At 48.5% G+C, this 21,585-nt stretch overlaps 1 protein-coding gene across 1 annotated transcript; it reads right to left on the bottom strand.

Annotated features, from left to right (window-relative positions):
* Positions 1-3,331: 3,331 nt before the first annotated feature.
* On the bottom strand, positions 3,332-20,777 carry Npc1l1 (NPC1 like intracellular cholesterol transporter 1). The gene is made up of 19 exons (XM_027388176.2): positions 20,727-20,777; positions 18,496-20,027; positions 16,281-16,381; positions 15,568-15,740; positions 15,202-15,330; positions 14,552-14,734; positions 13,898-14,012; positions 13,607-13,734; positions 12,893-13,030; positions 12,574-12,663; positions 9,771-9,961; positions 9,467-9,591; positions 8,884-9,010; positions 8,662-8,717; positions 7,201-7,351; positions 6,701-6,932; positions 6,405-6,518; positions 6,162-6,324; positions 3,332-3,519 (listed from the first exon to the last, which is right to left on the bottom strand). Exons 1-19 carry the CDS (start codon positions 20,775-20,777, stop codon positions 3,332-3,334), a joined length of 3,987 nt encoding a protein of 1,328 aa, XP_027243977.1.
* Positions 20,778-21,585: the final 808 nt, after the last annotated feature.

The raw sequence follows: 21,585 nt of genomic DNA, 5'->3' as shown, positions 1-21,585 counted from the left end.
TAAGTAGAGGCATACACATAAATTGCTGTAAAATACTGATTCAAAAGTTTTTGAGCTGGGCGTTGGTGTCGCACACCTTTAATCCCAGCACTTGGGAGGCAGAGGCAGGCAGATCTCTGTTTTTAACTTAGAACTTGTTTATGATCCTAAAATTTGTTTCAAGAATCCGTGGGGCTGGAGTGATGTCTCAGTGGTTAAAAACACTGGCTGGTATTCCAGAGGACCCAGCTTTAATTCCCAACCTCCCCATGGTGGCTCACAATCATACTTAACCCCAGTTCCATGGAATCTGGTGCCCCCTTCTGGCATCAGAGGACACTGTATTCACAAGATTTACAAACATACATGAAAGCAAAATACCCATACACATAAAATAAGATGAAAAACATTTGGTTGAAGAATCCAAAGAAATTTTATGTTTTATTCATCATTGCTTACTAAACTAGAAATCAATACTTAAATGTATTAATTTGTAAATAATCATACACACATACTTTTTAAAGGAATACCTTAGCCGGGCAGTGGTGGCACTCACCTTTAATACCAACACTCAGAAGGCAGAGGCAGGCCCTTTTCTGGCATCCACAGACACCAGGATGCACATAGTGCAAATACATAAATGCAAGTTAAACATGCATATATATCAATAAATAAATAAAAAGGTTTTAAAAATTGAAAATTGGTTGGTTAGTCCTATAACATACATGTCACTATTGCACCTGTGGACATATTTTTCCAGGCCAGTTATAGCTAGTTGGGTTCACAGATATAAGACAAAGTAAGATTTTCTCTTGTAGCATGCATAGGACAGTTAATTTATCTGGTTTTATTGCTAGTGTGTTGTGACATGTAGATAATTTATTTGGATCCAAATGGCTCATTAGCCGCTCCCATGGCATGTACTTGAATAGTCTATTCTTCCCTGATTTGAAATGTCATTGTTAGTAGAGTCTGTTTAGTTCTCCAAACCCATTTGTCTATCCTGCAGCTGTAAAGTTGTGACAACATGACTTGTGAGATTCAACCTCTATTCTGTGGCAGATCTCTTTTAACCAGATTTCCCATCCTTCCTGGCCTGCCAGTGACCCTGGTAAAGATCAACTAGTAAAGTGAGATGCACAAGGAGTTGGTGGAGCAGAAAGTAGAGTAGGTTCCAGAACTCGTTCCCATCTATCACAGGAGGAACCACAGCTGCTCCTCAGCTAAACAGGAGCTGGACACGGAGTGAAAAGGCTCAAAAGGTGATCTGGAATGTTCCTTGACATTCTCACCTTGGCAGAGAACCTTTTCGGAGACAGTAATTTACTGAATGGGCCCTCAATCTGGCATGCACCCTGGGGTTCTCCAGCAGGCTCTCCAAATGTGCCTACTTCACAGGTGAGGAAAAGGGCCGGTGTTATAACCCTGTGTTTCACAGTGAAGGGCAGTACTCCCACCCATCACAGGCTCTCATAAGACAAGTGAACATGCCACAAGGCCATTTTCTTGAAAATAGAGGAAAAATAGAACAAAACATAGTATTTCCATAAACCACTCCCTGATACATGGATCATTGTGTCGTATGCAAAAATGACCCTAAACCCAGAGGCAGCCAGAGCAGGACATGTGATGGAAACACCATTTCTGTTCAACAAATATTTATTAAACAATCTGTGCTTCACAAAGAACAAGTTAACTTTTTAAAGATTTATTTATTTATTTTGTGTATATGAGTGCTCTATCTGGATGTACACCTTTATGCCAGAAGAGGGCATCAGATCCCAGTATAGATGGTTGTAAGCCAGCCTGTGGAATTGAACTCAGGACCTCTGGAAGAGCAGTCAGTGCTCTTAATCACTGAGCCATCTCTCCAGCCCAAAGCAAGGCATCTTCTCTGTCTCTGTGGCAACTGGTGTACCAAGATCAGGTTGGGCAGCTTGAAGCTGATGAGCCTGTGCTCCAGACACAAGACCTAGGCTGGAAAACTTGCTTATACCAGATGCTCTCAGTCTTCTGACAGACACACAGCTGGCTATAACAGGCTTAATAGTTGCTGAATCTAGAGGCCAAACGGAATGCATTTTTCCACATGAGGTCAAGCACTACCAAAGTGCTGTGAGAACCTCCTCCTCCAGCCAGAAATAACAATAGATGCCCTTTGCCTTTCCTGGTCTCTTACAATGTCACAGCCCAAGGTGGGGTCACTCCCTGCTCTCAGGATGCGATGTTAAAAGACTTGCTGTCATGAAATGGAGATTTGTTTTTTAATGTGCACAGAGGCACTGTTAAACAAAGGCAGCTAATGTTACTGGAAGTGGTAACACGCTAGGGACAAGGTTGGGGCACTCTTTCACTCACTCTCCTCTGAAGTAATGAATACTGGACATAGCACCTCACGCACAGGAGGCTAGCATGCTGCTGCTCTACCACTCAGCTACAGCCCCATCCTAGAATGGAGATTTTTAAATTTTGTATTACATTTTATTATCTATCTATCTATCTATCTATCTATCTATCTATCTATCGTGTGGGGGTGGGATGCCACTGCGTGCACGTGAAAGTCAGAGGAGCACTTGGGAGATTTGGTTCTCTCCTTCCATTGTGTGAGTTCCAGGGCTCAAACCCAGGTCATCAAACTTCATGGCAATCACCTTTACCCACTGAGCCATCTCACTGGCCCTGGAGATTTTTTTTAGTCTTTTAAAGATTTAATTTGTTTGAAGTCAGGCGGTGATGGTGCACACCTTTAATCCCAGCACACCTTTAAACTCAGGAGACAGAGACAGGCAGATTTCTGTGAGTTTCAGGCCAGCCTGGTCTACAGAGCTACACAGAGAAAAACCCTGTCTCAAAGAATAAAAATTTTAAAAAAGATGTATTTGTTTGTTTTGTGTGTATGAGTGTTTTGCCTGAACACACACACGTACCATGTGCATGCCTAGTGCCTGTGAAGGTCAGAAGAAGGTGTCAAATCCCCTGAAACTGAGTTGTAGATAGTTGTGAACCACTATGTGGGTGCTGAGAACTGAACCCAGGTCCTCTGAGCCATCTCTCCAGCCCCTGGAGGTATTTTTGATAAGGGAAGGAAAAGCTGGGTGAGAAATATATACCCTGACTGAGCCATAGACAATCGTGCCCTCAGCAGCTCCGGGAGGAGGAGTCAAAGTCACACTCACCAAGGCCTCTGAGACCTGCTATGGGAGCAAAGGGACCACTCCCAATGTTGATGGCTGCCTCGTGGCCAGAATGCCAGCCATTTTTCTGAAACAATCTCCCCCGGACCTTGAGGACAACCAGAGGGAAGACCTTTATGGTCCCTTATCAGCAAGAGCCTGGATGACCTCCTTCTCCATTAAAACTTTTGGCCACTTTTAGGCAGAGAGCTGCTAGCAGCACTAGGTCCTGGGGTAGCTTCCTCAAAACTGTGATTAACATAGTCATTAGCAGGGAAGGGGTACTTCGGGCAAGAAGGCTCTGGGGCCACTGCTGCCTCTGTAGCTAGTTGCTCTTCCAGTACCAGATCTGGGTTAACATCAGGTCCTGCAGGAGAGAAAACAGAACATACACCCACGGTCAGAGAGGCATGCAGATGGCACGGGCATCACAGCCAGGACCACAAATTTAGAAAATGCGAGCTGGGCTCTGATTCATCTGCACCTCCTTGCTCTTGCTTCACCCTACTAACAGCCATTTCAGCTGGCATTTCCACACCCTCACCAATCTGCCTCAGCAGGCATGCTCTCTCAAGGGGATCCCTGTTACCCCATTTCTCTCTCCCTTTCTTCCAGGGACAATCTGGTACTGACACCACAAGCAACCTTCCCATACCACAAACCCCAAGGCACAGGCAATCAGGGAATAGAGCTCTGCATTTACCGTGTGCCTTTCTGGGCCTCTGCCTATGTAGCCTTAGTTCTGGGGTATCCCTGGCTACAGCTACAGCCCTGAGGATGATGGGAGGCTTTCAAGGTCCTTGGCACTCTCCAGCCCCTATTAGTCTAGAAACTTCCAGCCCATGGCTGGAACATCTCCCAGAACTGGTCCTTACTGTCCCCAACACACACTTTCTCCTCCCCAAAGATGGCCAGTGAGGTGACTCTAGCATCAAAAAAGTAAACTGACTTTGTGGCAAGAATTAACTGCTGGCATTAATAAGCAACATTCCCACATTTTCTCTAGGAAAATATTGGATGACAAGGTCAAAGATTCGGTCACTGAGCCGGGCGTTGGTGGCGCACGCCTTTAATCCCAGCACTCGGGAGGCAGAGGCAGGTGGAGCTCTGTGAGTTCAAAATCAACCTGGTCTACAAGAGCTAGTTACAGGACAGCCTCCAAAGCCACAGAGAAACCCTGTCTCAAAAAAAAAAAAAGAAAGAAAGAAAAGATTCAGTCACTGAAGTGCTGGCAACAGTAGTATAGAGCCAGAAATAGCCTAATGAGCAACAATTGCAAGCCACCTAAATAAACAATGGAGGAAGTGAGACAGATGAGGGAAACATACTTCTCTCTAGGGTATTGGGAGTTAAGCACTGTGAAGCACCATTTAAAACCTACTAAAATCATTATTAATTCTAATAAGTTATTTCAATTATATTGTAAGCCCTTTCTCTGACGTTCATGTCCCTGTAAATAAGCAACTGTAAATAAGCAAAGATGTTGCAGGATGGGGCAGTCCGCCTGCCTAAGCAGCAGCTGTGGGATTCTTCCTTGCTATTCTGGTTGCCTTGGGAAAGATCAGCCAGACAGCCCTTGTGCCTGCACCTGCCATAAGATGAACACGCCCCCTGGTGGTATAACTGGAGAACTGTTGTAACTGATGCTAAGAGGCAAGGCTATGATTGGCCCAAAGCAGAAGCCAAGTGACGTAATTGATGCTAACAAGAAGACTCCTATTGGCCCAAAACAGAACCTCGATGACTACAATTGATGCTGAGAGGCAAGACTGTGATCCCAAACATATAAACTGTGATTGGCCAAAACACACCTTCTCTTACTACAAGCAAGCTGCTCAGAGTCTACTCAGGCAGTCCTATGGGCTGTCCCTGGTCTTGCAACATCAGGCCTCCTGTGTACCCACCCTCTTAGGTGATCTTTTCTTACTTCCTTTTAGAAGTGTGGCTGAGCTGGTAACAGGACGAAAGAAGTAGCATGGATAGAACTCACTGCACTGGTGGCTCCAGTAGCTGAGCAGTCTCCGCAAGCAGAGACAGCCGCGAGGCAGCAGGCTACTTGAAGCCATGGTGCCGCTTTACAGCAGCCCTGGCAGGAAGAAGGGTGATGGACAGAGAGAGATGACAAGCAGGGACAGAGAACTAGGCTCGAAGGAGCTGCAGAAGGGAAGCTGAAAGCTCAGATTGCCCACAGAATCAAGTACCCAGGGCCAAAGGTGGCAACACCCTAGGCTGAGAACAGAACCACCAAGGCTACAGGGGTGAGGGTCCTCACACTCTGCAGTACTAAAGTACTTCTGCCAAGGCTGCTCCTGCCAACCAATGGCAATAAAATGCCAGAGAAAAGCTTCCCATTGCCTGCCCATGATTTCTATCCAGGTGAAGAAAGAAAAAAAAAAAATAGATGGCAGAGCATACAATAGGACAATGTTCTCAAACTATGAATTATTACCTACTAATGAATTATTAAATAAAACTTGTAGATCGACACCAGAATTTTCAAATCAAAAATAGGATAGAACCAAAAATATTAGAATGCTTCGTGCATTAAGAGAAAGTACTATTTTATAAGATACTCGTCTTAGTTACATATGTTTGTGTGCCCACACACATCATTTCTCAGTGTAAAATACATTTATTTCTATGTTTAGGTGTGATTCAGTAGTACAGCACTTGCCTAGCATGTGCATTATTCTGTGTTTCATCTCCAGAAGCTCCAGAAAAACTCTGTGTGTGTGTGTGTGTGTGTGTGTGTGTGTGTGTGTGTGTGTATACAAAGGTCATGTTTAAAAGTCCAACAGAAAAGTGCAACAGGGCACACAAACAGTGATTAAGACACAGTTAACAAAGAGAGGTGCCTGCCGCATACTCAATGAAAAACAAAAGCTTTTAAAGTAGGAAGTATGGTCACAATCTTGGCCTGGGCTCCATGAGTTTTCCGAGGGAGCAGGCACCGTTTTGGTCCACACTCATAACTGTGACATTCTGGCAAGGATGGGCTTGGGTACTCACCCAGATAGCTGAGGACAACTGGCAGGAAGACCAGGCCATGCAGCAGGCCCAGCAAGGTGATCAGGAGGTTGAGGCGGAAGAAGAAGATCTGGATAAGCTGTGCCTGGGCAAAGCCCAAGATGAGGATGCCTGGGAAGTTGGTCATGGCTACTCCAGCAAACACCTGGCAGGGGTGGGGGTGTCGTAGTTAGAGTCAGGTGGGACACAAATGGTCAGGTAGAGCACAGGGTGGAGCACACTCACCGCACTGCCCATGGAGACAGTAGCATCCTTAGCTCTCTCCAGCCGGGTAGGCTTGGTGCTTACAGCAAAGGACCGGGTGAGGTGGGACACAAACTCCACAGACATTCCCACTGCCTATAGACAGAGAGGAGAACTTCAGCTGACAAGGTAGGAGACAGGGAAGAAAAAGAAACAAGAAAGAAAGCCAGGCAGGTGTCTAGAGCCTACACAGAACTGGGGGCAGGGAGGTGCGGGTGGCTTATGGGTTCAGACCCCCCAACTGCCAAAGGCCATCTGTGGCCTATTCTGTGGGTTACCGTGACAAGGTTGATAAGGGACACAGCATTGTAGGTGATACCCCACACAGCCATGAGCCCGATGGTGTCCACGAGGATCATGATGATGGAGAGCAGGTTGAGGATGCCTGAGCGCATGTCCAGGCCCAGCAGGAGGTAGCAGACAACAAAGGTGGGCACAAAGCAGAGAGCAAGTGTGAAGATGCCCTCAGGAAGGACAGTCAGGTACTGTTCGTAGAACACATTGGAGATCCTGCCAGAGAGCAGGGTGTGGTCAAAGCACCAGCTATTGGGTGGGAAGGACACCTCATCTCAGAAGGAAAATGTGAGATTCTGGTTTGAGTTGGGTGCTGACCCTTGTAAGAAATGGACAAGCCCCAAGCTACCCCAGGAGACACCTGAGACAAAGGTGGTCCTCATCTCTCAAGGTCACTCAAAAGCCTGCAGCCCCCAACATCTCTTGTGTAACTGTTATCTCCCTCATCTCTGACCCAGCCCCTCCCCCTTCCCCCAGTTCTCACGTGTAGGGGAAGACCTCAAAGTTTGGGTCTGTCCCAGGCACTTTCCGTAGTTCAGCTGTGATGTTGGCTGCTAGCAATCGGGACGTCCGGAGAGCTTCTGTGAAGTCCTGTGAGTTCCTGAGCGGCCTGTGGTAGGCCATGAACTGGGAGGCTAAATGACCAGAGCACATGAGAGAAGGAGAGTCAAAGATCACACCCATTCCCATGTCCCAGAGACAGTGACACAGACATGTGATCAGACTGAGTTCAGGGTTCTGCCAGCGCCACCTGAAATTCCTAACCAATATTCTACAAGAGACCTGCATTTTCTTATTTTGTGGGTGGGTCAAGACAGGGTTTCTCAGTGGCTTTGGAGGCTATCCTGGAACTAGCTCTTGTAGACCAGGCTGGTGTCGAACTCACAGAGATCTGCCTGACTCTGCCTCCCAAGTGCTGGTATTAAAGGCATGTGGTGCCGCTACCTGGAGCATTTTCTTATTTATTTTTAATGTGTATTAGTGTTTTGACTGCATGTATGTCTGGGCACATGAATTCCTGGTGCCCATGGAGGCCAGAAGAGGTCATGGGATCCCCTGTAACTGGAGTTAAAGGCAGTTATGAGCTGCCATATGGGTGCCACAAGTCACACCTGGGTCCTCTGGAAGTGCTCTGAACCTCTGAACCATCTCTCCAGGCCCAAGGCCTACATTTGCATCAGACCCTACACACACACACACACACACACACACACACACAAAGTAGCTGCTCCTGCTACTCACTGAGACCTAGGACTGACCTTGACAGATGAAGCCTAAAAGATCACCCCTGGGAGCTGGAGAGATGACTCAGAGGTTAAGAGCACTGGATGCTCTTCCAGAGGACCTGAGTTCAATTCCCAGTAACCAAGTGGTTGCTCACAACCATCTATGAAGTCTGGTACTCTGGTGTGCACAGTTCTAACCACAGCTGGCTCCCTTCATGCAGATGGTTGTCTGGTTCTGCTACCTGCTGTGGTACTCAGACAACACACTGGATCCTTCTTCCCCAGTCAGACTTCATCCCCCCTTGTTACTGTTCATGGCTCTTGGGATTCCCCTACACAGAGGCATCCCTACCACATTTAGCCAGTAGCTGTTACTGACATCTCCATATGATACACACTTGAGTGAATATGCATTGAGGTGGGTGGGTCCCAAGTATGACATGAGTTATTAGAAAGGCTGCCACACATTCACAGTGGCCATGGACTTGGGGTGAAAGAATGGGTGAAGTCCTAGCTCATAGAGTTGTGAAGTAGGTTTCTTGCTGACAGACCCAGGACAGTTACACACACACACACACACACACACACACACACACACACACACACACACACACACACCGGACACACACCGGACACATACATAGATGTGTATGTATCTTGGAGGATTCTAAAGCAACTAGCTGACTTGAGACCTCCTCCCCAAACTAGGCCACACTTACCTATAACCTGACCATCTGAGCTCAAATTCACAGAAGTTCTGTACGCTGCTAGACCCCTGCAAAAAGGAGGTCAGAGTAAAGGCTTAGTGGGGATGAGACCATGTCCTGATGACCCACCCACTGTATCCCCAGGGAGGCCTTGACTGGACACTTTTGACCCCCTTGTGTCCACCATCTCTGGAACCCACCCCATCTCCAGCAGGAGCCACTCTCTAAACCTACCCTTTGGGACATCTGATGTTGGGTGGATCATCCAGGAACCAGGGCAGATACTTGTGAAACTGTTCCACTGTGGGCCTCACAGGGCCCAGAGTGAAGTTCATGCAGTTTTTTAGACAGTTCAAGGAAGCTGCAGGGAGGAGGGACTCTGGGCAGTGACACACTAAACAAGGCAGCTCCTGTTCTGACTCCAACTCTGTGCCCCAACCTAAAGTCCCCAGTTCTAAGGGGTTGACACCTGCCACCCCCAATTGTGGGAGATGTGCCCCTCTTGGTCCCTACAGGCTGCTAGGAAAGGGAAGTAAGGTCAAGAAATGGGTTCTCTCATGCCTGTATACACCTCCACATGCAGGACCATAGCTCCCAACTCCACTGCCCACTGCCCACTGCCCACAACCAATGTATTCTACAATCAAAGGCATAATACTCGAGCAGACATGTAAGTATGAATGCCTAAGGCCTAACCTGCCGGCACCCTATGTATTTTGGTGGGGGAACTGAATGCTTTACCAGTCCTTTCTTTTCTCTTGCCTCAGTTTTCCTAAGCTGAAATGGGCAGCATTAACCCCTGAAACCCCACACTCACTATCAGTTGAAGGACAGAAATCACCCTTATTGGGGCCAAAGGCATAAAGGCGACAGCAGGAAGATGGGGTCAGCCAGTCGATGAAGTCATCTACCCAGGAGGACGCAGCAATCCCTATATAAGACCTGAGACCAGACAATGGGAAGTAGGTAGAGCCAGTGAGATGGGTAGTGGACTCCTTCCTGACCCCTGTGCTGGCCTCCTCTGGCTTTGTCAGCTGCAGAGGCAGAGCACATGGGGAGAGAAAACAGAAGAGGAAGCAGAGAGGGAGTGGGTCAGGGTGCTGGGGAGACCAATCACTTACTGTTCAGGGAATTCACTGGCATATTGAATCTTCTGGGTTAGGGAGAAGCTGTCACAGCCTGCACTAGAGCAAATGGCATTCATGCCTGCCTCGCTGGAGAAGTTGTAGCCCGAGGTGGTGACAAAGTACACTGGAGGCCCCACTTCAAAGTATTGGTTCAAAAAGAGGAAGTAGTCAATCAAGTAGGAATCCTGGGAAAGAGAATAATCTGAGTCTCAGGAGACCTTATGCACCCATAACAGCCTTGCTCAGAGATACACACTGAGAAGTACACGCCAATGTACACACTGGGGTAAACAGAGGAGGATACAGAGGAGCACACTCAGAGGTGCACACACAAGGCTCAGATGCACACTCAGATACCTGTGCTCAGAGACACAAGTAGAGGAACCTACTCAGAAGTATACAGAGTGCATGCATACATATCTACAAGATACCGACTGCAGTGCACACACAACTGTGTACTCAGAGAAACAGGTCCTGATACACCCATGAAGTACACACCAATATACACACAGAGAGGTCCCAGGACCTCAAGTAGACCCATTTCTGTGTTGTAAGAATTTCGGAAAGAGAAGAAAAAATAAATAAACAGATGGGTTATTTGAAGAAATAATAGCCAAATTGTCCCCAAATTGATATAACACATAAATATTAACATTAAAGGAACTTGGGCAAGGTCTCATAGAACAAGTGCAAACAAATCTAGCCCAAAACACACTGTAATACAACTGTCAAAATCCAACATCAAAGAGTTTTGGAGACAACACAAGAAATGACTTGTCACAAGGAAGGAATACAATGCAATCATTTCCACATTTCTCATCAGCAACCTTGGGACAGTGGATTAATATATTCAGAGTACTAAAGGGAAAAATGAATCTTATTTCCAACAAAACTGGCCTTCAGAGAGGAGGTCTAGGGGTGTAGCTCAGGGGTAAGAGTGCATGCTGAACGCCGGGCGTTGGTGGCACACGCCCAGCACTCGGGAGGCAGAGGCAGGTGGATCTCTGTAAGTTCAAGACCAGCCTGGTCTACAAGAGCTAATTCCAGGACAGCCTCCAAAGCCACAGAGAAACCCTGTCTCGGGGAAAAAAAAAAAAAAAAAAAAAAAAAAAGAGTGCATGCTTAGCATGCAGGGAGCCAGTGGCTTAGGCCTAGTATGGTGTTGCATATCTTTAGTCCCATGACTTGAGAGTCAGAGCCAGGCAATCTCTGTGAGTTCAAGGCCAGCCTAATCTACATAGTCAGTGCATAGTGAGACCCTGTCTCAGTGTGTGTGTGTGTGTGTGTGTGTGTGTGTGTGTGTGTGTAGGAGAATGTGGTTCTTAGAAGAAATTAAAACATAAGCAAACATAAACACATTCCGTGTGCATGGTCTGGATGACAAATATTGTTACAGTATCAGTACTATCAAAGCAAAGCCATCTAAGGATTCAATGCAGTCTGTGTGAATACCAATGACAGTTTTTGAAGAAATCTAAAAATTTCAAGCTAAATTCAAATGTAATCTCTAGAGAACTCAAATAGCCCAAAACATCTTGACAAATAACAAATTTGAAAGACTCATAATTCCTTGTTTGAAATTTGAGTGAGTGGTGGTGCACACCTTTAATTCCAGCACTTCGGAAGCAGAAGCAGAAAGATCTTTGTGAGTTCGAGGCCAGCCTGATCTACAGAGCTAGTTCTAGGACACCCAGGACTGTTACACAGAGAAACCCTGTCTCAAAACACCCCCGAAATAATTCATGTACATCAATATGTACATGAAAAGATGTGTAAGATTTCTAGTTGTTGAAAATGCAAATTGAAATCACTATAAAACCAGGCAGTAGTGCTGCCAGGAGTCTCAAGCATCCAAGGCAAAAGGACAGGGCATTTCAGAGCAGCCTGGGCTACAGAGTGAGTCACACCACTACAAACAGATACATACTACTGTACCCTGTACCATGACTGTTCTTTAAGAAGAGGAGGAGGTGGAGGAGGAGGAGGAGGAGGAGGAGGAGGAGGAGGAGGAAGAAGAAGAAGAAGAAGAAGAAGAAGAAGAAGAAGAAGAAGAAGAGGAAGAGGAGAAGGAAAAGGAAGAGGAAGAGGAAGAGGAAGAAGAAGACAAAAAAGGAGTTCCAGGACAGCCAGAGCTGTTACACAGAAAAATCCTGTCTCAAAAAACCAAAACAAACAAACAAAAAAAGAGGCAGATAAAGACATAAAAGTGACTTTATGCTTACTGGCAAAGCACTTTCCCAACAAGTGAGAGATCCCAAATTTGATCCCCAGCACGGGAAAAAAAAAAAAAAACATAGAAAATAACAAGTGTTGGGACTGGTGAGTTGACTGAGCAGCTAAGAGCACTTGTTGCTCTTGCAGAGTACCGGGGTTCAATTCCCAGCACCCACAGGGCTGCTCACACCCATCTGTAACTACAGTTGCAGAGAATCTGACCCCCTCTTTCTGGCTTCTGCAAGCACCAGGCACCAACCGGGCGCACAAACATACATGCCGGCAGAACACTCAAGCACATCAAAATAATAATTCCCAAACAAGCACTAGTGAGGAATTCACATAGAAGAATGGCAGTCCGTCTGTGTGGAGAGCCACATGGAGAACCCTCCCATGCAGGCGATCTGTTGTGGCCTGAGCCAACACTTAGTCTTTACAAATGTGGATGAGGTTTCTCTCTCCGGGTCTCCTGAGAGCAACTCTGCATGGAGCCAAGCCTTGTCACATTGCCACCCCTACCCCTGTTCCACCCCCAGCACTGCTGCCTCTGCCAGGTCTCAGGAACTGAGAAAAGGCCACTCACCTCGGGCAGAGCCAGCTCCTGATCCAACCCCACGCTGATGTGACACATTAAGTAGAGATTTGCTCCAAACAGAGCCAGAAACAGCAGCAGCTGAGGGAGAAACTGGCACATAAGAACCTCTCCCCCAAACAACCTCCATCTTCCCTCAAACTTGACCGACTTTGTTGGGCATTCTGGGAAACATCCTGCTGTTAGACAGACTCAAGCTCTAGCCCCAGGTATCCTCCCTGGGTCTGGGCAGCCACCCCACCATGGTCTTTCTCCCAAAGTGGTACAGCCCCCTCAGCCCAAAGTGGTACAGCCCTCTCAGCCCACGTACCACAGCAGGGCGGATGAACCTGTGCAGCAGGAAGGGAGCGTATATCTTTCGGAAGAAACGGAGTAAGAGCCCCTCTTTTTGTTCAGGTGGGGGTAGTTTCCGGGGTGAAAGACAGCATAAGATGTCAGGGCGAGAGGCCTAAAAGATGACAGCCTCTCAAGACTGGGTCCAAGGCAGACCCCAGGAACCACCCCATCCAGAAAGCCCCGGAAGATGGCCACTGCAGTTTTCGTTGCTTTTATTTCGTGCCTCAATCAAATACTGAATTTTACATCATTAAAAACCTGCCAGTTTCAGCACTCAGGAAACAGAAGTAGGCACATCTCTGTGAGTTCGAGGCCAGATTCGTTTAGACAGCGAGTTCCAGGACAGACTCCAAAGCTACACAGAGAAATCCTGTCTCGAACAACCAATAACAAAAAACTAAAAAATTAAAAAATAAAAAATAAAAAAATACCAGCTTGACTTTATAATTTATTTTGTAAAGTTACATAATTTTATGAGGGTTAATGGTACTTCCAAAAATAAATAAAAATAAAGTCTCTTTCTATGGGAAATTGCAGAGCACACAGCCCAAACATTCTCTGTCAGAATCATGCCCCTGCCTCCCACCCAGCTTTCCTGGCTACCTTTGTGGTAGTAATGCCACATCTTCCAGTGAACATGGGGACCCAGGCAGGGTAAGTCCCTTGGTCCTGGCCTAGTTGGCTTTACCTCCTGCCTCTTGCTATCCAGGGAGAGCAGGGCAACGAAGGCAGTCATCTGGAGCAGGAAGTCGAGGATAATCGCTAAGCCAGCGGTCAAGGCAAAGGTCCTCACAGCTGGCATGGGGGTCAGGGCCCCTGTTGGGGGCACAGTGTCTGTCAGATCATCCTGGCATCATAGGCCAGATATCAGCACAGACAGTTTAAAGCAGGGAATGCCCACTGCCTTCTGAAGGACCCCATCCCGGTAGGCTAAGCTAGTAGGCCAGCTCCTGGGTGGAGAAGAACAGCCCTTGCTCACCTAGAAAAAAGCAGATGGCCTCAGAGAGGCTGCACAGCAGCATGCTGGGGGCCACACTGCCCAGGGCACGGCCAATGTGGGCTTCTCGCTGCTCCCCAGGCCTCCGAGGCAGCCTCTGTGTGGGCAAAGAGACAGAGTAAACAGGGTCTGCCAAGGTCACCAGACTTTAAGGGCCAGTAGCAGGGTGGTAGAGTCCTGGCCAAATCTGAGGAACTGCCAGAGCTTCTGGAGACAGAAGAGCCTACTAACAACTCACAACCACACTGTCTGCTTCTATGTTGTAGCCTAAAGAACCACTCAGTACATTCTAGAAAAATATGAAAAAGACCGAGCATTCTTGTCACTAAGTGTTTGACAGCAAAGAGAGGCTGAATGGACTCTGGTTTGTGCTTACCACACACAGACGTGTAAAGGCAGAAAGGAGGTAGCTCTAATACATGAATACAGAGAGCTCAATGAACAGTGTATTGTTTAACTGAAAGCAAGTTCAAGATGACACAAGTACTATGAATGAATTTGTGTCAACCCATGCCATTTCCTACATGTATAGCCCTACAGAGAAGAGCCTGCAAGAAGGCCAACAACTCTATGTGGGGCTTTGTCTAACAAGGATATTGGGTTGCCAGTGGGCATGAGGAACCCCTCCCTTCCTACCTGGTACTCAAGAACAAAGATGAAGATGTTGTCAGCTCCCACGGCCAGCACCAGGAAAGGCACCACTTGGATGATAACCAGAGAGGAGGGAACACCCAGGTAGGAGTAGAAACCCATGGCAGCCACGACTGCTCCCAGCACGACAGCCACCCCACCTAGGCCCAGAGTAGCCTTGGAATCCACCTGCAATACAGCTAGGCTCAGCCTGTTGGCTACCAGAGTACCTGCCTAGATTCTCCTTACTCCCCAGGTTGGGTGAGGAGCAGGCAGGCACCCTTGGTGATCACAGGTGCTTAGCGCCACCCACCTCAATGAAGAACCCAAATGTGCATTTAAGTCTCTATGCTAAACCATCCTCCCAGGGGCAGGCCAAAAGTGCAGGTGTGCCCAGCTGCATCTTCCTAGAATTGCACTGCATGGCCTTTTAAATGATACCTTTGCGCATGTACAGTAGGGATATGTTAGAGGGCAGCAAGAAAACTTTGGGCCTTTCAACACAGAACACATCCAAGAAATACTATCCCGTGACAGATTCTCTTTGGATCTGTCCAACTTGCTATGTTAAGAAGCCCTCTTAGGGATGCTTTGAAAGGCCATCTAGAGATGTCCTAGACACTGAGTCCCTCTTGCTGTGTCCTTCCCACTCTTACCACTACTCGGCTCCATCTGGAGTAGCTGCCCAGGGCCAGGGAGATGTACAGGAAGACGATGATGTAGCTGATGGCGAAGACAGGCAGGTCCTGGATGGTGGTGCGGTTGATCTCATCCTCCAGAGAGCGCTATGAACACCCAAGCAAGTCACTGACCACATACTGGGTTTCTTTGTTTAATGGCCCACCGCATGCTCTGGGGAACTATAGGAGCCTCTAACACAAGCACAATATGGGAGTGGGCACTGGCTTTCACTGCCCAGAGCCATTCAGAAACAAGTAGAGCCAGGATGTGGATTTGACTGGAATTGACCCAAAACTATTAGCGATTGCAAGCATAGAACTAGGAACTCTAAGGGTCCTTACCTCAGCTGAGAATGCAACCTGGAACTTGTCAGCCATGCTATCCTGAAAGGCTTGCATTTCCTTCAGAAAAGCCTCCTCCCAGAGCTTGGCCTGGGCCATGCGGGGATCATCAGCAGGGTAGTTGTTGAGAGAGAAGGTTATAATCAGCGCCTCTGCCTCAGAGTAGTCCGTCCCTGGGAAGAGAAAACTCTGAGTCTCCCTCCTAGCGCCTTTCCCTCTTCCCCTTAGGCTGTACCCTTCTCCCTCACATTCCAGTTCCTCTCCTGCTTCCTCACTCCAACAATGGCCTTACCCCATGCTCCAGTTCTCTTTCCCAGCCAAAGGCGCAAAACCAGAGCTCCCAGGCCACAGTAAGAGATGAGGGGAGGGGCTGGAGAGATGGCTCAGCCAAGCACTGGCTGGTCTTCCAGAGGTCCTGAGTTCAGTTCTGCCTGGCTCACAACCATCTATAGTAGGATCTGACACACTCTTTTGGCATGAAGGTGTACATGCAGATAGAGCGCTCATACATAAATAAATCAGAGAGAGAGAGAGAGGAGGGGAAGGACAGAAGAGAGGTAGGAAGGGGAGATAGGAAGCATCCTCTGCAGGCCCCCCTTAGCCAGGCCCCCAGGAACTGGGAACACACATCACATGGCCTCTCCCTTCTGCCTATTATTATTCCTGCCCTAAAATTGTCCCCTCACTATCTTCCCAGGACCTACCTCACTTACCTTGGTACCCCCCAACAGCAAGGAAGGGGAAGACAGGGGCCCCATAGTCAGCAATGCAGCTCAGGGCCAGAGATGTGCCATCTTTGAACGTGAGAGGAGCACTAGGGGGAAACCACAAAGGGAAAGATACTTTCCAGTCCCTACCTGGTTCCTTTGGCCCCGCCCTACCACAGGCCCTCAGCTCCCTGAGGGAGGGTATCAATGACTTCAGACTATCTGGCCCAGACTTTCCACAAAGTAGTCTCATGAGGTTACCCACAGAATGGGGTAGGGCTGCCTTGGTAGGGTATGGTATCTCCCTCAGACAGGTACTATAGGTACTCTGTGCTTCACATGTCCCCTCACATAGACAAATCTTCCAAACCTGTGATTACCCCAGTTCCAAATGAGCATCACAATTAAGTGGTGAGCTCAGGTCTGAGCCATGACCATCCTCTGCTCAGGTCTCCAGGCTGTTCTTCATTTCCTCCCTCCCAGAGCCTGAAACCCTCCAACTGTTGAGACAAGCCCTGGAACTCAGAGCCATGTGTCTACAGCTACCCAGCCAGTGCCCTTGGACAGGCTTGTCCCCTTCAACTAAACCCTTTCTACAGGACACATCTCTGTGGAGACAGAGCAGAATGCCTCCACAAAGCTCTTTACACACATTCTCAGCTCTGAGGAGTCTATTGGTCAACAGCATCATCTAAGAAAGACAAAGTGCTGTGTGACCTTAAGCAGCTTACCATACCACTCTGAGACTGAATTTTCCAGTCTATGAAAAAAGCAGAATCAGCTCACCAAGAGTTGTGAGCATTCAAAATAAAAATAAAGATGGTACAAGCCAAGCATGATAGCATGGGGCTGTAACCCTCATTACTCAGGAGGATAAGAGAAGAGCATGACTTTGAATTCAAATAGTGTGAGTCTATCCTAAAACAAAACAAAATCAACAACAACAGAAAAAAAATCACACGGTGTCTAGGATGGCTGATCTCTGATGCCTCTCAACAGCCCCTCTCCATTCTGCTGTATCTGAGAGATAACACGGATACTCTAGTCTTTGACACTCAGCTGAGGACGGACACTCAGTAGCAGGGAGAAACAGCAAAGTCTTTTTCCTTTAATCAAGTGAATCTTAAAGAATGTGAGCACTGGGCTGTGGTGGCACATGCCTTCAATCCCAGCACTTGGGAGGCAGAGACAGGCAGATCTCTGTGGGTTGGAGGCCAGCCTGGTCTGCAGAGCAAGTTCCAGGACAGGCTCAAAACAATACAGAAACCCTGTCTTGAAAAACAAACAAAAAAAGAATGTGAGGCCTGGGATCTGCAAGATGAAAACTGTTTTCATAGCAGCACTCATGCCTTTGGCTGCTGTAACCTTCACCTGCTCTTGAGTGTGGTCAGGGTAGGGAGAAGGCCATTTAGGGCTCTTCATTTTCCACTTCTTTCTCCAGGAGCATCCACCACTGCTGGCCCTCTCGAAACCCTTCCCTTGGCCCAGTGGCCTTGCTAGTATCCTGTTCATACCACCCAAAATGGACAAAGCCAGAAACAGAACCTCAACAGCATCAGGGTACAGATGAAACTACCCTAGAACACCTGGCCTGATGCCTGGGGCCAGAGACTAGCCACAGTCTTGGCCAAACCCAGATGAACTTATTTCTAGCCAATCCCTAGGCTACCAAAGGCCCTATAGATCCTGACAGAGTCGGGAAAACAAGACAGGCAAGCACAAACACTTCCTGAGCCATCACTTTGAGATTTAAACTAAGACTACCAAGGGCAGGCCAGAGGGCTCTCTTGCACAAGCCAGTGTTCGGTTCCCAGGATCCACCTGACTGTTTACAACAGAACTTAACTCCAGTTCCTATGAATCTAGAAACTTCTGGCCTCTGCGGCTTCAGGCTCGTATATAAACCATGCACATACATACATGCAGGCAAAATATTCGTACATGTGAAATTAAAATAACTGTAAAAATTATTAAGACCACAGAAGGATCACCACGGAAAGAAAGGTCATATGGACTGGAGCTGGACTATTAAGATAATTGTGCTGCAAGACCAGACATCACATGGGAGTGAGCTCCAAGAAGGGACTCAAATAGACTCAGACATACAATGGCCCTAGTGTGCAACGTTGAAGCTCTCCCTGATTCTGAAGGATGGAACTGGATTCTGACTTGGTTTGGGGGGAGGGGCATAGCAGCACCCATTCTCCTCAGATCTACTCACTTTGCACAGTAGAGGAAGTGGTCCCTCCAGTCCACCAGGGAAGTCTGGCCACCGAGTGTCTGGTTGGCCGTGAGCAGCAGGAGCGTGCGGTTGTTCTGGAAGTACTGAAGGAGACTGTTGACACAGCAGTCAGAGAGGCTGGTGTTGTGTGGTTTGAGGGGGGCATAGCAGATGTCCTGCAGGGAGATGTTGCGCTGTGCCTCAGGGGACCACACCTGCAAGTGTCGAAGCCTCTCTTGGAGCTCCAGCAGCTCCAGTACCAGGTCCAGGGACAGGATCCCACTGAAGTTCCTGGGCCCTAGCAGCAGGGAGTCATATCTATAGCTGGACCTGTTCCGAGCTGTCACAAAAACTTGGTTGGTTCGGAAGAAGGGGCCAAAATGCTCATCGTGGAAAGCCTTCTCTTTCCGAGCTTGGCTTTTGGGGGCTGACCACAGTTCCACAGGATCTGTGGTGAGTTCTATGTACCTCAAGCCTACTGACAAGGCTATCACAACTATAAAGGACAGTACCAAGACAGTGCATGGCCATGAGGCCACTCTTGTACCCCAGCTGTGGAAAAACCGGCCAAGGATGATGTGAAGTGAGAATCTGCGCTTATGAGGGTGTTTGGGGGCTTCCTGGAAGTCTGCTGTCTTGCTCTTGTTCCTATTGGAAACCACTCGAAGATATATAAGTACAGCTGTGAGCAACACAAAGACTGCACTGAAGATGATGATGAGAGCCAGCCAACCAGGCATTTTACCCATGTAGAAGGAAGGGCGCAGGGCTGGAGGCTGGGGAATGACAGGGCAAGATGCCGCACAGTCCTGGCAGGAGCAGGCTGCCAAGTCTTCACCCTGGGACTGATTACAGGGTGTGATCTCCCCATTCAGAGGCTGCATCCCATCTGCCGGGGCCTGGCCAGACTCCATGAGGTGGAAGGTAATGTCGAGAGGAGCCAGGCCATTCCCTGTGTCTCCCTGGAAGTTGAGCCAGCGCTGGGCATTGCAAAGGGCAGAGCCATACACCCCACACATGGTGCCCACAGCCAGTGAGGCAGCTGCAGGGATGCGTACCCGGCTACAGGATTCATAGGCCTTCTCTGCAAAGCTGCGCTGGTAAAAGGCTTCATAGGCCACCACAGCTGGAGGCTGTTGAGGGTCCTTCTGCACAACCACACGGGTGACATTGATGAAGAGGCTCTGGTCGGGGCTGCAGGTGTTGTGGCAGTGCAAGCTCACGAAATTGTCAGAGCAGGCTGGGCAGCGGGTGAGGAGGGCCTTGGTGATAGACATACTCTTTTCTAATGCCACTAACTGCTTGGCGGAGCAACAGGCATAGGTGGTGTTGGTGCCATTGTACAGGCGGGGACAGATGCTCTGGAGGAGGGTCAGATGGTCACCTGTGACATGACGGGCTGGGGTATTAGACAGGCAAGATACATTGGACAGTGATGTGAGGCCTCCGGACAGCTCTGGGTTCTTCCCACACTCTTCATAGAAGGTACAGAAGCCAGCTTTATGAATGGGGGTGTATATCTCACCCTGGGCCTGCAGAGAAGACCAATAGCACCTGTAAGCCCTGAAGCTGGTTGGCCCAGTCTGGGCAGTGAGAAGCCAGGGAGAGTGCCTGGGAAGGAAGGACATCACGTGGGGGGCTGGGAGAGCTATGGGGAGGCTCATGGGACATGTGCTATGCTTAGGGTGCCAGTGGAGAGACACTCTCCCAATGGATAGAGATGGGTTATTAAAAAATAAGGAAGTGATCTGATAGAGTGTGGCTTTAGAAGGTCATGCCACAGAGAAGATGGGGAGGTGGAGGAGCCCCTATTGCTGTCAGTCTGAGTCTCTAGGCTGTACTCCACACTGAGGCCAGGGTCACTTGTGAAGGTCTGTACAAGAGCCTCCTATCTACATCCTGCATTACCAAATGCTATCACCCATGTCTGAGAGCAAGCAAAAATGGTAACAAGACCTCCTCCTAAATCCAGACTATTTCAGTTGATATTCACCCAGGGTCTACCTCAGCACCCGACTCAATCCCCACTAAGCCACAGGCAAAGACCCCATCCATTAGCCTCTCTGACCCTCTGTCCCTTCAACCCTTTGACCTGGAGACCCCTCTACCAGCACTTCTCTTTGGGCATGGGAAAGCAACCCCAGCCGCGTGAACCTTCCTCACTATCAGGCACCCAGCTTGCTTTGCCCTAACGGGAGGCACTAAGAAGTAGCCTTGAGCAATGGACTCACCAAATTTAGGAGTAGGGCCCAGAGCAGCCATCTCTGCAGGCCAGCTGCCATCCCAGGGCCAGGAAGTGATCAAGGAGAAGTATGGGCCTGGCCTCAGAGACAGCTGGGGAAGGCTGAGGACTGGCTCCCGAAGTCGCACATTCAGGCAGCCTCCTCCTCCTAGTGATAGCCCTCCTCTGGCAGGGTTAGGACAAACAGGGCTGTGCCCTTTTGGTTAATGATTTACATACTCTGTCCCCTCCTATCAGATGGCTCCATTCCATGTAACCCCTCTTAGATGAACTTCCTGGTGAAGGTGCTAGGGTCGCCACTCACTTCCTGATGGAACTGAAGTCTAATGTGGCTTGAGCCAGCTGGGCAAGAAATGCAGGGTTATACTTCTGCTAGACCAGGCACTGGCCTGGTTTGGGCCTTGGGGGCTAAATGGAGCTGCAGAATGTCAACATCATCCTGGGCTTGGCCTCCAGTCTGCACTCTGACCCATCGCCTCTTAAGACCAACATCAAGTATAGTCTCTCTGTCACCCTAGCAACTGATTAATTGATATTAGCACCCAGATAATAAAGGGACACTGAGGGTAAAGCGATTCAGTGACAAAAGTCCCTTCAGAATCTGGTGGAGACAGAGGCCAAAGATTCCTTTGATCCCTTTACCCTTCCTCTCCACACTTGTTCTCTCTCTTTCTTGGCCCTGGCCCTGGCCCTGGCCCTGGCCTAGTCCACTGAACAACTCTGGTTAGGCAATCTGGGCCCAGGTACATGGTTCTCCTTCTACCTCTTTCCAGTGGAAGTCTACCAGTCTTTCTTTGGGCTCTTGCTATCACCAAGATGGGCCAGGACCTTGGCCCCTGTTGCCAAAA

The sequence above is a fragment of the Cricetulus griseus genome (genome assembly GCF_003668045.3).
Source record: "Cricetulus griseus strain 17A/GY chromosome 1 unlocalized genomic scaffold, alternate assembly CriGri-PICRH-1.0 chr1_1, whole genome shotgun sequence".
Lineage (NCBI taxonomy): Eukaryota > Metazoa > Chordata > Mammalia > Rodentia > Cricetidae > Cricetulus > Cricetulus griseus.
The sequence above is the reverse complement of the archived record's forward strand: the minus strand, read 5'-3'. Positions and strand labels throughout refer to the sequence as shown.